Source organism: Grammomys surdaster, unplaced genomic scaffold (assembly GCF_004785775.1).
Source record: "Grammomys surdaster isolate TR1022 unplaced genomic scaffold, NIH_TR_1.0 125846, whole genome shotgun sequence".
Lineage (NCBI taxonomy): Eukaryota > Metazoa > Chordata > Mammalia > Rodentia > Muridae > Grammomys > Grammomys surdaster.
The window spans coordinates 3,014,740-3,027,144 of NW_021620672.1; the positions used below are offsets into that span (position 1 = coordinate 3,014,740).

Consider the following 12,405-nt stretch of genomic DNA (forward strand, 5'->3'; position numbering starts at 1 on the left):
TGGGATTAAAGGCACGTGCCACCACTGCCCGGTTCTGTAACATCTTTAGGGTATATGTGTGTAGTAGGTACATATACATGATCAAGTGAATGCATGGGCAGTTTTTGGAAGACTTTATAAGAACCTAATGATGGTTCTTGGACTAAGTCTCTTAGACTTATGCAGAAGGAAGACTAGTTGAATATTAATTGTATGAATTTTGGGGTAAAGGATTTATTTGTATTCCTGTTCTGCTTACATGTATGAATGTACACCACATGCCTACCTGGTGCCTGCCCTCAGAGATCAGAAGAGGGTTCTGAGCTGCTGTCTGGGTTTGGGAGCAGAACCAGGATTCTCTGTGAGAGCAGCAGGTCTCCAAACTGTGAGCCATCTGTGTAGTTCTTCACTGTATGCTTTTTAAAATTGCTCATACTATTTTTGTTTAAAATATTATTGCCCCCTGGGCGGTGGTGGCGCACGCCTTTAATCCCAGCACTTGGGAGGCAGAGGCAGGCAGATTTCTGAGTTCGAGGCCAGCGTGGTCTACAGAGTGAGTTCCAGGACAGCCAGGGCTACACAGAGAAACCCTGTCTCGAAAAAACAAAAAACAAAAAACAAAAAAAAAGCCCAATCTTTGACCAGTCAGCTATAATAAATGTGTAATATTTGTATATATACAGTCTATTATTAACTTTTGAACATTGAAAGGAACAAATAGGCCATGAGTTTGATTTGAAGTATTACTTGCTTTTCAAAATCTTCACTGGTAAGAGTTAACTTACCATATTTTCTTATCTTGTTTATAGGGAGACCAAATTTTGACGAAAGTGGACCAACATCTGTGGGGAGAAAGCATGAATTTATACGGTCAGAAAGTGAAAACTGGCGAATCTTTAGAGAGGAACAAAATGGAGAAGATGAAGATGGAGGTTGGCGATTAGCTGGATCAAGAAGGGATGGAGAGAGGTGGCGGCCTCACAGCCCTGGTAAGAGTTGTGTTATATAAAGCACAAAGGAGCTGAAATGAGAGCTTGCTAAAATGTTTGGGATTTAATGGAAAAGGAAAATAGTTTTTTAAAAATAAATCATTTATACTTTCATAGCCCAGTGTGGTTACTACAAAACATTTCAACAGTTCCCCGGCACATCTACCCAGTTGATTGAAATAACTTTTCTATTGTCCTGGGGCAAATACTACGGTGTAATCGGAAGCACCTGCAAACATGAGGGAAGATTTCATTCAGTTTGTCTACCTCTTAATCTTTTAATCTATGTGTAGCATTCTTTAAAACTTACTAGGGCGTTAAAGAAATAAACTTATAAATGTATAATTACATGTGTTTTGTCTTCATGGATATTTTTCCTGAACAAGAAAGGATTATTCTTCCATTTTTCCTGACTTAAAAATGTGATTTTTTTTTTTTTTTTTTTGAGGGAGGGTTTATTTGAAGAATAAACTTTAAACTCAGGTCAGAAATAATCACAAGTTTATTCTTTTCTCCTCCTGACCTTAGAAAAGAGAACAAGAGTAGTAATGATTAGTAAATTTCTAAGTTGTTTTGGACTCATAATGTTTCAAACCATTCTTGGGCATTAGCTATGCCAATAATTGAAGACACTGATGTTTTGTGAAGCCCTTTTCTTCTGACCTGCTGCTTTCATCCTCATGATGTTCATATGTCTGGAGCTTGAACTGTGGGGTCACACAGACAGAGAATGTGCATGTGTCTGCCCTACGAAGCATAATAATATTAGCTATATGCCAGAGGAGCTTACCTTGGTAGTGAGTGGTAGTGAGTACTATATATCAATGTAAGTATTTTCCTCTTTTTAGAGTCAGGTTGTTAGCCAAACCTCTAACTTAGTTGACATACAGTAGCAAGCTTTTAGTTTGTTATCAAGTGGTATGTAGATAGAGGCGTTATGAAATTAACTTTTAGATAAAAACCTGATGATTATACCAGTTCTTCAAAGCTGCATCTTACACAGGTTTTTTGTCATGAGTGGGCATTGTTTATATCATAGGATCTAGGTAGTTCTCCTTAGTCTGTATCCTAGGCAACTACATGTCATAATTCTCCTCAAGGCATTAAGGCATTTTGTGCTGAGCTTGCCTGTAAGGAGAAGGGTTGCAGACCTATGTTCCCAACAAGCATTCAGTGAAGAATGGACAGAATCTGGGCTGAAGGAGAAGAGAAATTCCAGCTAGTCAAAAACAAACAAGGTGAATGTTTTAGAAGGTGACAAGTGCTTCTGGGCCCATGTGTGTGATGTTGATTCTGTTAAAGGGGTCAGCTTTTAGTGCTGTCTTTTGCTCTTGTTTTCCCAACAGCTTACAATTTCACATGGCATTTTCTTCATCTTTTCTAAATCTTTCTCTGTTTTTGTCTTTCGTATTAGTTTTGCTGTCAGCTTCACAATCCATTGCTGCTCCCTCGTCCATGTATTTTTAAAAGATGTTTTAGGGGATAAAGATAAAACAGATCTAGGGGGAAAAAATGTGCTGCCCTGCTCTCCCCTCCCCTCCCCTCCCTCCCCTCCCCTCCCCTCCTCTTTTCTCTTTTCTCTCTTTTTTCTTTTTAAGAATACATTTTGCTACCAGGCAGTGATGGCTTACGTCTTTAATCCCAGATGGCAGAGGCAGGCGGATTTCTGAGGAGGCCAGCCTGGTCTACAGAGTGAGTTCTAGGACAGCCAGGGCTACACAGAGAAACCCTGTCTGGAAAAACCAAAAAAAAAAAAAAAAAAAATACATTTTGCTTTTTAAGCCTGGCATGTTTTGTCTGATTACTTAGGTGTGATAGGTTAATTTCTACCTTTTAGGTTATAGAAATATTTTATTAGAATTGGAATAAAAATTTTAAATACAATGTTTTAGACTGATTCATACAATGAAAAAAACCTCACTTTATTCTAGATGTAAAGCCCATAAAGCTGTGGTTAGCCTTGATGATTGTCTGCCGTACTTGTTACATTTAGTTTCCTGAGCAAAATTTTACTAACTCTGACTAAGACAACTTACGGGATGTAGTTTTATTAAAGCAGGGCTCACAGCTGGATATAGCTAGAGATAGGGCTCAGAGAACAGGGAAGCCTCTACTCTGGGAGATGAACTTAGGAAACTCAGTAAGAGGGAAATAGGAGCTGAGTGCCTAGAAGGATAGATTCCTATCTGTGTGCATACTTAGACTGTTTAGAAATGATAGCTGTGGAATCCAACATTTGATCATGAAGACTCCTTTTAAGTAATGACTCTAGGCTTACATTTAAACGTGTATGTAAATTATTGGTTCTCAGCTGGTAGTAAATATTTTACATATCAGAGGCTCTTTTTTTGAACATAAGTTTTTGTCTGTATTTGGCATCTTAATGTTTTGCACAATATTTTTTGGATTGCTAGTTTTAGCAAATTTGACCTCAGGAATAAGAGCATTTCACTTTGGCCTCATTTTTCTTGTATCTGTTAACAGGATGAGAGTCAAAACTAGAAAACTCATATAGGTTAAAAACCATTTTTCTTTTTATGACCCTTTAGATGTGGGTTGGACAGATGTACCAAGAACTTCCCTTTTCTTTTCAGAAGAGCACTTCTGAAAAATGAGCAGGCAGTCATTTTCTATTGGAAAGTAGATTTGGTAAATAGTATGCTGGGGTGGATTTAGGAATGCCCCTGGGGATGTTAGGAAGCTGAGGAAGGTGGAAGGGGAGGAAACTTCCTCCTGTGGGAAAGCAGCAGAGGATATAGAGCTGAACACTCTGCTTTGCCACTGGGACAGCTACTTCTGTTTTCAGAAGTTAAGAGATTTGCCATATAAAATCTCTTACATCATACTCTATCAGTGATGTAATCTGGTGATTTTTGTTGTTGTTGATCAGAATTATAAGTGAAAACTCAGCACTTGTAATTAGGCATAGTAAGTTTGACATTATGAGTTAGCACAGGGAGCTGATACAATTCATAGAGTGATGTTTTTGTGGGAAGAAAGGAACTGCTTTAATACTTACCAAAGAGAAGGCATAAACTTCAGTGTTGAAAGACAGCCAGGAAGTGCACTTGGCTAGGGCTAGGCCACACAAGTAATTAATCAGTGCCCATTGATTGCCTAAGTATTCCAGGTATCCTTTCTGTATGCTTTGCTCCAAATTTATCTTGTAAAGCTCAACTTTATTTTATTTTTATTTTATTTTGGTTTTTTGAGACAGGGTTTCTTTGTATAGCCCTGGCTGTCCTGGAACTCACTCCTTAGACCAAGCTGGCCTCGAACTCAGAAATCCACCTGCCTCTGCTTCCCAAGTGCTGGGGTTAAAGGCATGCACCACCACCGCCTGGCAAAAGCTCAACTTTATAACATGCCACAATACTGTGAAGGTAAATGCTGTTGTCACTCAGTCACAGGGAGTGCTCTGAGCTTTGAGCTCAGCTCCCCTGCGCTCTCTTCAGGAGATTGACCATCACAGCTCAGAGCCATCTTCTTTATTTTTTTTTGTCTATGATTTTCTTTTTCCAATACTGTCATAAACCTTTCCTAAAGTTTCTGTCCTCCTCCTCAACTCAGATGGCCCTCGTTCTACAGGCTGGCGGGAACACATGGAACGCCGCCGGAGGTTTGAGTTTGATTTTCGAGATCGAGATGATGAACGGGGTTACCGAAGGGTGCGCTCTGGCAGTGGGAGCATAGATGACGACAGGGATAGCTTACCAGAATGGTGTTTAGAGGATGCCGAAGAAGAAATGGGCACATTTGACTCATCTGGAGCATTTCTCTCTCTAAAAGTAAGAAATCTGTTTTAAATACCCTGATAGGCACTGACCTCACACCAAAGCCAAATATGCTTATAAACTTTGGTTTTATTTTCTTGCTACAGAAAGTGCAGAAAGAACCTATTCCTGAAGAGCAGGAAATGGACTTCAGGCCTGTGGAGGAGGGAGAGGAACGCTCTGACTCTGACAGCAGCCATAATGAAGAGGCCAAAGAACCGGATAAGACAAACCAGAGAGAGGAGGAGAAAACAGACAAAGCAGGGGCTGGTGAGAACCATTTTAGGCTTCCTGTACACCCTTAAACAGAAGCCTTCCTGAATTCATTTATGATTACTTTGTGTTCCAGAAACTAGTGAGGAAGCACCCCAGACATCACTGTCATCTGCTAGTCCAGGTACCACTTCAGATCATCAGCCTCAAGAAGCAGCACAGTTTGAGAGGAAAGATGAACCCAAAGCTGAACAAATGGAAAAGGCTGAAGATGAGAGTCGGTCAGAAAATAGTGTCCCAGCCAAGGTCCCCAGCAGAGGGAATGGTATGTGTCTGTGAGAGTGGACACTAAAGTGGGTTTTCTTGAGGCTAGTGGGTCACTAGTGTGACTGCTTTTACTTAAGCTCATGGAACTGTTTCCAGGAGTTGAATGACTGGAGTAGGTACCATTACCAGTAAATGGAAGCATATGTTGTTTTCCTCATATCTTCAGATCAAAATTCATGAGAACAGGGTTCAAGTCTGCAGGAGTAGGGATCAGAGCTTTACTTCCTAAGGTGAAGGAGCTGTCTCGCTTGCACTTGCACATTTGTTTAGGATCATTGTTTGGATGCCCACAGCAGATAGTTGCCTTCCTTCTTCTAGTTCACACCAAAATGGCACTGTCCCAAAGGAACAGAAGGAGCACCTGGGACAGTCTGGAAGACCTTCATCACCTTTGCTAGATAGATAGCAAGTCTTTATAGATCTTCTCTAGTGTTAACTATATTTGTTTGAATGGCTCATACACCTTAAAAAGCACCATTGTTGTATATTTCTCTGATTATTCCTGAAAATACTTAAAATTGCATTGTAATGTAGTGTTGAAGGACTGTTGGACTCAGTCACCATAAGAGTCTGCCCTTGGTGACACAGCCTTCCAGACTTGGTGGGATCTCACAGGTGGCCCCTTTGCAGTTTCAGTATGAGCCACTGTATCTCCCCCACGCTGGACTCACCATACTGAGAGTGTTGTAGGCCTTGATTTGTGGCCTGTGTTTTTGTGTTGTGCTTCTCTTTATAGCTGAAACTTCAATCCCTCCTAGTTAGGTTGTAAATAGGACTTTACTATTAGTAGACCCTTGGGATGTTACTAGGGTCTTCCTAGGTAGACCTAGGTAGTCTACAGAGAAAACGGAATAGGAAGTAGAATGTGGAGGTATAGATACAGGTGAGTCCACTTAGAGAATGTTGTAATACCAGGAAACAGTGAAAGTGGAGTGAGAAAACCAGATTGACTTAAGTCATAGACTTCAAAGGATAAGCAGCTGCTGCTGCCTTGAATTTTTTTTTTTTTTTTTTACATCTACCCTACCCGGTCCCATGTGTGTTTACAAGCACATATGTACCTACAAGTAGAAATTACAGGCTAGCTTCCAAAAATCACTTTTCATATTCTACCATATAGGTTCCTAAAGTTGAGCTTAGACTTTTAGGTTTATTTAGCCAGCACCCCCAAAACACTAAGCCATCTTGCTGTCCCTCAAGCAACCTCCAAACCCTTAAAAAATAGATACTATTTGTGCTAAGCAGGGTGGTAGAAAATATGGTTGGGACTTAGATTTGATAGCTTGTGTATTTTATGACACATATGTCCTGCTGAACTTCTGAGTAAACACAATGAGTCAGGCAGTGCCCATGTAAAATGAAGTAGTGGCAGATGAGACTTTAGTTAGAAATTGACAGACGTTAGTTACATCGGAGTGGGAAAGAGGTAGAGAGAGATGATAGCGGAAGTAGTTGAGAAGATCAGGTCCTCAGTGGAAGGTGAAGAGTCCATTTGAGAAGGAATGATTAAATTCAGTTTTGAACGTTGGCTATGAAACATGAAGAAGAATTAGAGTTGACTAAAAAACAGTTGTGAGGGAACTCTGGCTGGATGGGAGTAGTCTAGAGCCAGGGAGATAAGAAACCCAACAAACTGTGACTTTTGTGGTAGCACAGGCCTGTAAGCCTAGCAGTTGGGAAGTGGAGGCAGGAGGATTGAGAGTTAGAGGACATCATGGGCTAAGGAGTAAGACTGCCTCAAAAAACAAAATGAAGAGCACAATAACAAAGCCATACAGTTGGTAGGGTTGAGGAAAAGAAAGAGAACCTTGAGTAATTTCTAGTTTAGGGGTGGATACCAGAGAATGCCCTTGCGAGCCCAAAGTATAGAGCCTACAAGAGTAGAGTGCAGGGAGAAGAGCACTCAGGCTGCTGTGGAGGTCGGCAAGGGCGTGGCAAGGGGCAATCATTGTATCTGGCCATTTTGTGTCACTGTGTGTCTTTGAGAGGTCCTGTCCATAGGATGGGCTGGCAGGTGGTGGTGACACAGGCAGCATGTGTTGTCTGAACTTTAGGAAAGCTAGGCAGTGCTTGAAGAGGAGCAAACATTTGAAGTTTCTTGTTTAGATTGAACAGTTGAGGCTTTAAAGGAGAAACTGCAATTTGATTTAGTTACATGGTTTTCCACACTTACTTTAGGAGCCTATATACTGAGAGGTTAGAACTAGGAACCAAGTCAAGGGCAGAGCAATGGCTCAGTAATTTAAGCACCGGTTGCTCTTCCAGAAAGGACCTGGGTTCAGTTCCCAGCACTCTCATGGCAGCTCACAACTGTCCATAATTCCAGTTCCAGGGGATTTAACACTCTCACACAGACGTGAATGCAGGCAAAACACCAATGCACATAAAATTAAAAAAAAATTAATTAAAAATATGTTTAAGCCAGGTCATGGTGGCTCACACCTTTAAGCCCAGCACTGGAAGGCAGGGACAGGTGGATCTCTTGAGTTTGGGTCCAACCTTTGCAGAGTGAGTTGCAAAAAACAAAACCAACCAACCAAAGAAAAAAGGAACCATTTTTACAGTTTCTAGTCTTAAAAATACCCTGCATTGTTGAGACTCTTCAAATTAAAACATGTACTATATTAGCATTTGAAATAGGTACTTAAGATTATCAAGTGTTTTCCATAAATGTTTTGATGAGACGTCATGTCTTTGATAAGCTTTCAGTATCTTAAATTTTTTTTAGTATTTAGAAGAATTATAAAGAATGAATTAGCTCTTCCTCTTGCCTGTCCCCTTCCCCACTTCCCTCCAGGAGCTCAAGACCAGTCTCTACTTCCCCCACCCCCAACTCTCTTCCCCATGCCCTAAATAAACTCTATACTTTAAAAAAAAAAACCTTAGACTGCTGCTGCTAACTGTTGGATAGATGCTGTTGTGACTTAGGTAGAAAGACTCTTTAGGAACTTTTAAGGTTTTCTGTCATTCTAGGGAGAAAGACTACATTTCTCCATAGAAAGGAGCTTCTGGATTGATGTCTCTGTTGGGCCCCCACAGCAGACTGCACAATTTAATAATTTAGAGTTAACCTTGAGAAGTCTCCAGATTTCTAAGAACTTTGATTACTCTACATTCTTTCCCTTTAGAAACGGTGCCTCCCTCCCAGCACCCCTCTACACAGCTTCCTCCAGACACAGCCTCTCCTCTCCTCATCCTGCCAACTCCTGTTCCTACTCCTAGTTCTGCCTCACGGACAGTTGAGACAGCAGCTGTCGAAGCTCCCGGTATGAGTAGTGTTTCCACAGAGCCAGATGATGAAGAGGGCCTCAAACACTTGGAACAGGTAGAATCATGTTACTCTTATATCTCCTGTCAAGCCCTTACATGAATAACCCAGTACAGAAATTTTATGCACTAGATTTTAAGTACTGGAAACATTGTTTGGTTATTAATCTTTGTGTGGGTAATTGTCTTTCAGATCATTTCATGCTTTTAAGTTTCTGCTATGTAGTAGTCATTGTGTCAGGCTATTTATTTGCTCTTCAGAGGTTGCCCTCAGCTGTTTTCTTTTCTTTTCTTTTTGGATGTTAATGGAATGCTAAAAATGGTGAACACAAGCAGCTGTGGATGATCCCTGTGTCTTCTATGCTTTTTACTTCAAGCACTCCAGGGAAGATGGTTAAAAGCTTCAGGATGTTAACATTCTTATTCATGTCTGTATTTCTCTAAAATTGTGTGTAACATCACATGTAAATGATGAGTTGGTTTTCTACAGAAGAATTCCTCTTTCTTTGGGGTGGCGTGGTTAGAGATAGGAAACATCAAAGGGAAGGTTAGTTATGTATTAGTGACACTTGTGGAATAACGTATTTGCAATTGTGTTAATAGAATCTTCTGTTCTATTAACATCTCTACTCAAACATACAGGTTTGTGAAAACAATATAGAATGGGCCAGCATCATATCTTAAAACCCTTATTTGAAGCCTGGGCTTGATCTGTACCAGTTTGTATTTCAATCTAGTTGGTTTACTTTGGGTTTTTGATTCATAATTTTTTCTCCCATAAAATGAGATCAGGTTGTTAACAGTTGTGTTTCTTTCATAAATCAAGTAGTCAGAAAACAGTGATCCTTATTAGCCCTGTTTCCTATCATTTGTTTCCTATTATCCTTTTATCTCTGTTACTAGCAAGCAGAGAAGATGGTGGCTTATCTCCAAGACAGTGCACTAGATGACGAAAGATTGACATCCAAACTGCAAGAGCACCGAGCCAAAGGAGTGTCAGTCCCACTGATGCATGAAGCAATGCAAAAGTGGTATTACAAAGACCCTCAGGGAGAGGTCCAAGGTCAGTGGCCTGTTTGTACATGAAATACTGAGGTATCAGTGTTCCTTCCAGAGCCTCTTGAGAAGGGTTTGTTTAATGTCAGTGTGCATAATGGGAAACAATGTCGACAGACTTGCTCTATAAGTACAAAAAGAAAACATAGGAGAAGAAACACAGGTAGAGAGTGATGGCTAAAATGGCATCAAGGTCAGCAGATGCTTTGTGCACTCCCTGAGCTCCACCCATCCCAGCTAGGTAAGAGCTGGCACATCACTCACCATCTCTGTGCTTCAACATCCAGACCAACAGAAGGTGCTGGCAGCAAGTGTTGGAGAGCCTGGCTGGATTTGCTGAAGTGGGCTTGCTATAAACAACAAAGAATTACTGAAATGACTTAGAAAAGACTGTAGTATTACAAATGCATCCCTTAAAAGATTCGAATAGACTAGATTAGAGGAGAGAGCGTTGTGAAGCATTCGTGTCGATTTATTTCTGCTTTAAAAATGTATAGCACAGCCGGGTGGTGGTGCACACCTTTAATCCCAGCACTTGGGAGGCAGAGGCAGGCGGATTTCTGAGTTCAAGGCTAGCCTGGTCTACAGAGTGAGTTCCAGGACAGCCAGGACTATACAGAGAAACCCTGTCTCGAAAAAAGCAAAACAAAAAAAAAATGTATAACACCTGAATTGGTTGTTGATATATTAGTGTCAGTTTTAGCACAATACTTAGTGGATGTATCTTGTGAGGACACCAGCATGTTAGCATCTTCCACTTCCCATTCACTTACTACCTTGCTCTACTTCGCAGGAGTTACTGCACCACTGCCTGGTCTTACAGACGTTCATTATTGACATCCGAGTACAATGTTAATTCGAGTCTTTGCCATTTTATAGCAACATGCATTTTCTTTCCACACTTCTCTGTTAATCTGTGGTAAACAGGGTTAGGGTTAGGTAAACACCAATCTATTAACTGTTTTGCATTTTACCATTTTAGGAATGTTATATAAATAGACTCACACACCATACAATGTTTGGTGGGGGTGGCTCTGTCCACTTGGTATAGTCCCTGAGATTCATATGTCATTACTTTCTTTCCTTGTACTGCTGAGTCGTACTTGACGATGTCAGTGTATTGTACCATGTTTAACCATTTATCTGATGAAGGACATTTGGGTGCTTCAAGTTTTTGGCTGCTACAAATAAAACTGCTATAAACATTTCTGGGCAGTATGTGAAAGTGTGTCATTCTTTCAGTATAGAGCCCAGCAGCGCAAGTATTAGGTCAAGTGTCAGTTGCATCTTTAGTTTTTAAATTGCTTTCCAGAGTGTCTGAACCATTATATATTCTATGTGCCATATATGCACATTCTATATGCCCTGCACGATGTGCAGGTTATTACTTCTCTGTGTCTTTACCAGAATTTGATGATGATAGGTTTTGTGTTTCTTTTTTTTTTTTTTTTTCAAATCATTCTAACAAGTGTGTAATGATTTAATGGTTCAAGATCTCCATGTGTAGCTCAGACCCATTTTAAACTTGTGAGCAGTCAGTCTCCTGTCTCTGAGCCTCCTGAATGCTAGCACTATTGATCTGTGTATCTTTTAGTCTCCTGATTTGTCATCTGAGGCTTACTTGCCTCTGTCTGCTAACCTAGGCCTGTTCCTGGAAGCTGTAGCCTCTATACAATCTAATCTAGGCCTAGAATGTTCTCAGCCTCTGAGACTTCCTAGTGAATAAGCTCATCCCTCTGCAGTCCTTTCTGCGCTCTAGTTGGCTGACTCAACTCAGCTGATCCGGCTCAGACTCCACTCTAACCGATTCAGTTTAGCTTCTCTCACTTTATTGAATTGCTCTGCTTGGCCTCAGACGTTGGCAGTCTGTTCTAATCTTCTGACTCCTTTTCATTCTCTGGCTTGTTCACTTATGTCTAGCTTGTTCTCTCTAACCTGTCTCTGTAAAACTCTCCCAGTAAAAGTGCCTCTTTCTCCTTCCTCTTTTTTCCTTTCTGCACTGCTCTGAGTAGCCTCCTCTTCCTTTTTCTTCTCATGAGAGTTGGGCATATCCTATTTTGTCAAATCACTTTGTCTGCCACTCACTTCGACACCACTTTCAGACATGGGTGTTTCTTTCTACAGACTAATTTTACCTTCATTGTTTGGGTTTCAAGGTGTGTTTACACTAAGGTATATTTCAGCCAGAGGGATTAAAACTGTAATCTAAGGGCTGACCCACACCACAACTAGAAACAGTTTTTTCAGTAAATAACACTGTCACAGGGTTCACAGTCTGATCAGATATCCTGCAACAGACATGCTCTACATACCTGCTTTTATATCGAATGGGAACTACTTGTGTTTCTATAGTTACTGTGCTGTTTTATGTTCTTGCCAAAGGTACACAGGATTCTATTGGATTACGTCCTTGTTCGCTTTTGTTATTTACTTTGTGGTTATTGGGATATCCGATTGTATGTAGGCAGGTGTTTTTTTTTTGGGGGGGGGATTAACCCATGGTGACCTCAACCTCTTAATTCTCCTGACTTAGCCTTAAGGGTGGTAGGATTATGGATGTCTTCTCCCAAACCTGGAATGTTATAGTATCTATAGTTCTGATTTCTGTGTTGAGCATCTTTACCTGTGTTTATGTCTAGTGGAGTTTTTCCCTTTCTCAGCCTCCATCCCCCTTTTTGAGATGATGTCTTATAATATTTAACACTTGATTTCATACTTCTGGGCTGAAGGCCCCTGTTCCAGCCTGCTGAAGTAGCTAGGAACAATAAAGCCAACAGACAAAACTATTTTACTAGGCATGT

The 12,405-nt window shown here is 40.7% G+C and overlaps 1 protein-coding gene across 4 annotated transcripts in view; it reads left to right on the top strand.

Moving 5' to 3' along the window:
- Nucleotides 1–12,405, top strand: part of Gigyf2 (GRB10 interacting GYF protein 2) — a 132,308-nt gene that overhangs the window by 82,717 nt on the left and 37,186 nt on the right. For 3 of the 4 annotated variants that reach the window (XM_028789531.1, XM_028789533.1, XM_028789534.1), the window contains 6 exons: nt 789–968; nt 4,539–4,756; nt 4,849–5,011; nt 5,091–5,279; nt 8,410–8,606; nt 9,452–9,611. In XM_028789531.1, coding sequence (XP_028645364.1) covers nt 789–968; nt 4,539–4,756; nt 4,849–5,011; nt 5,091–5,279; nt 8,410–8,606; nt 9,452–9,611 — 1,107 coding nt within the window. The remainder of the gene's footprint in view (nt 1–788; nt 969–4,538; nt 4,757–4,848; nt 5,012–5,090; nt 5,280–8,409; nt 8,607–9,451; nt 9,612–12,405) is intronic. The other variant, XM_028789532.1, reaches the window with a different exon arrangement.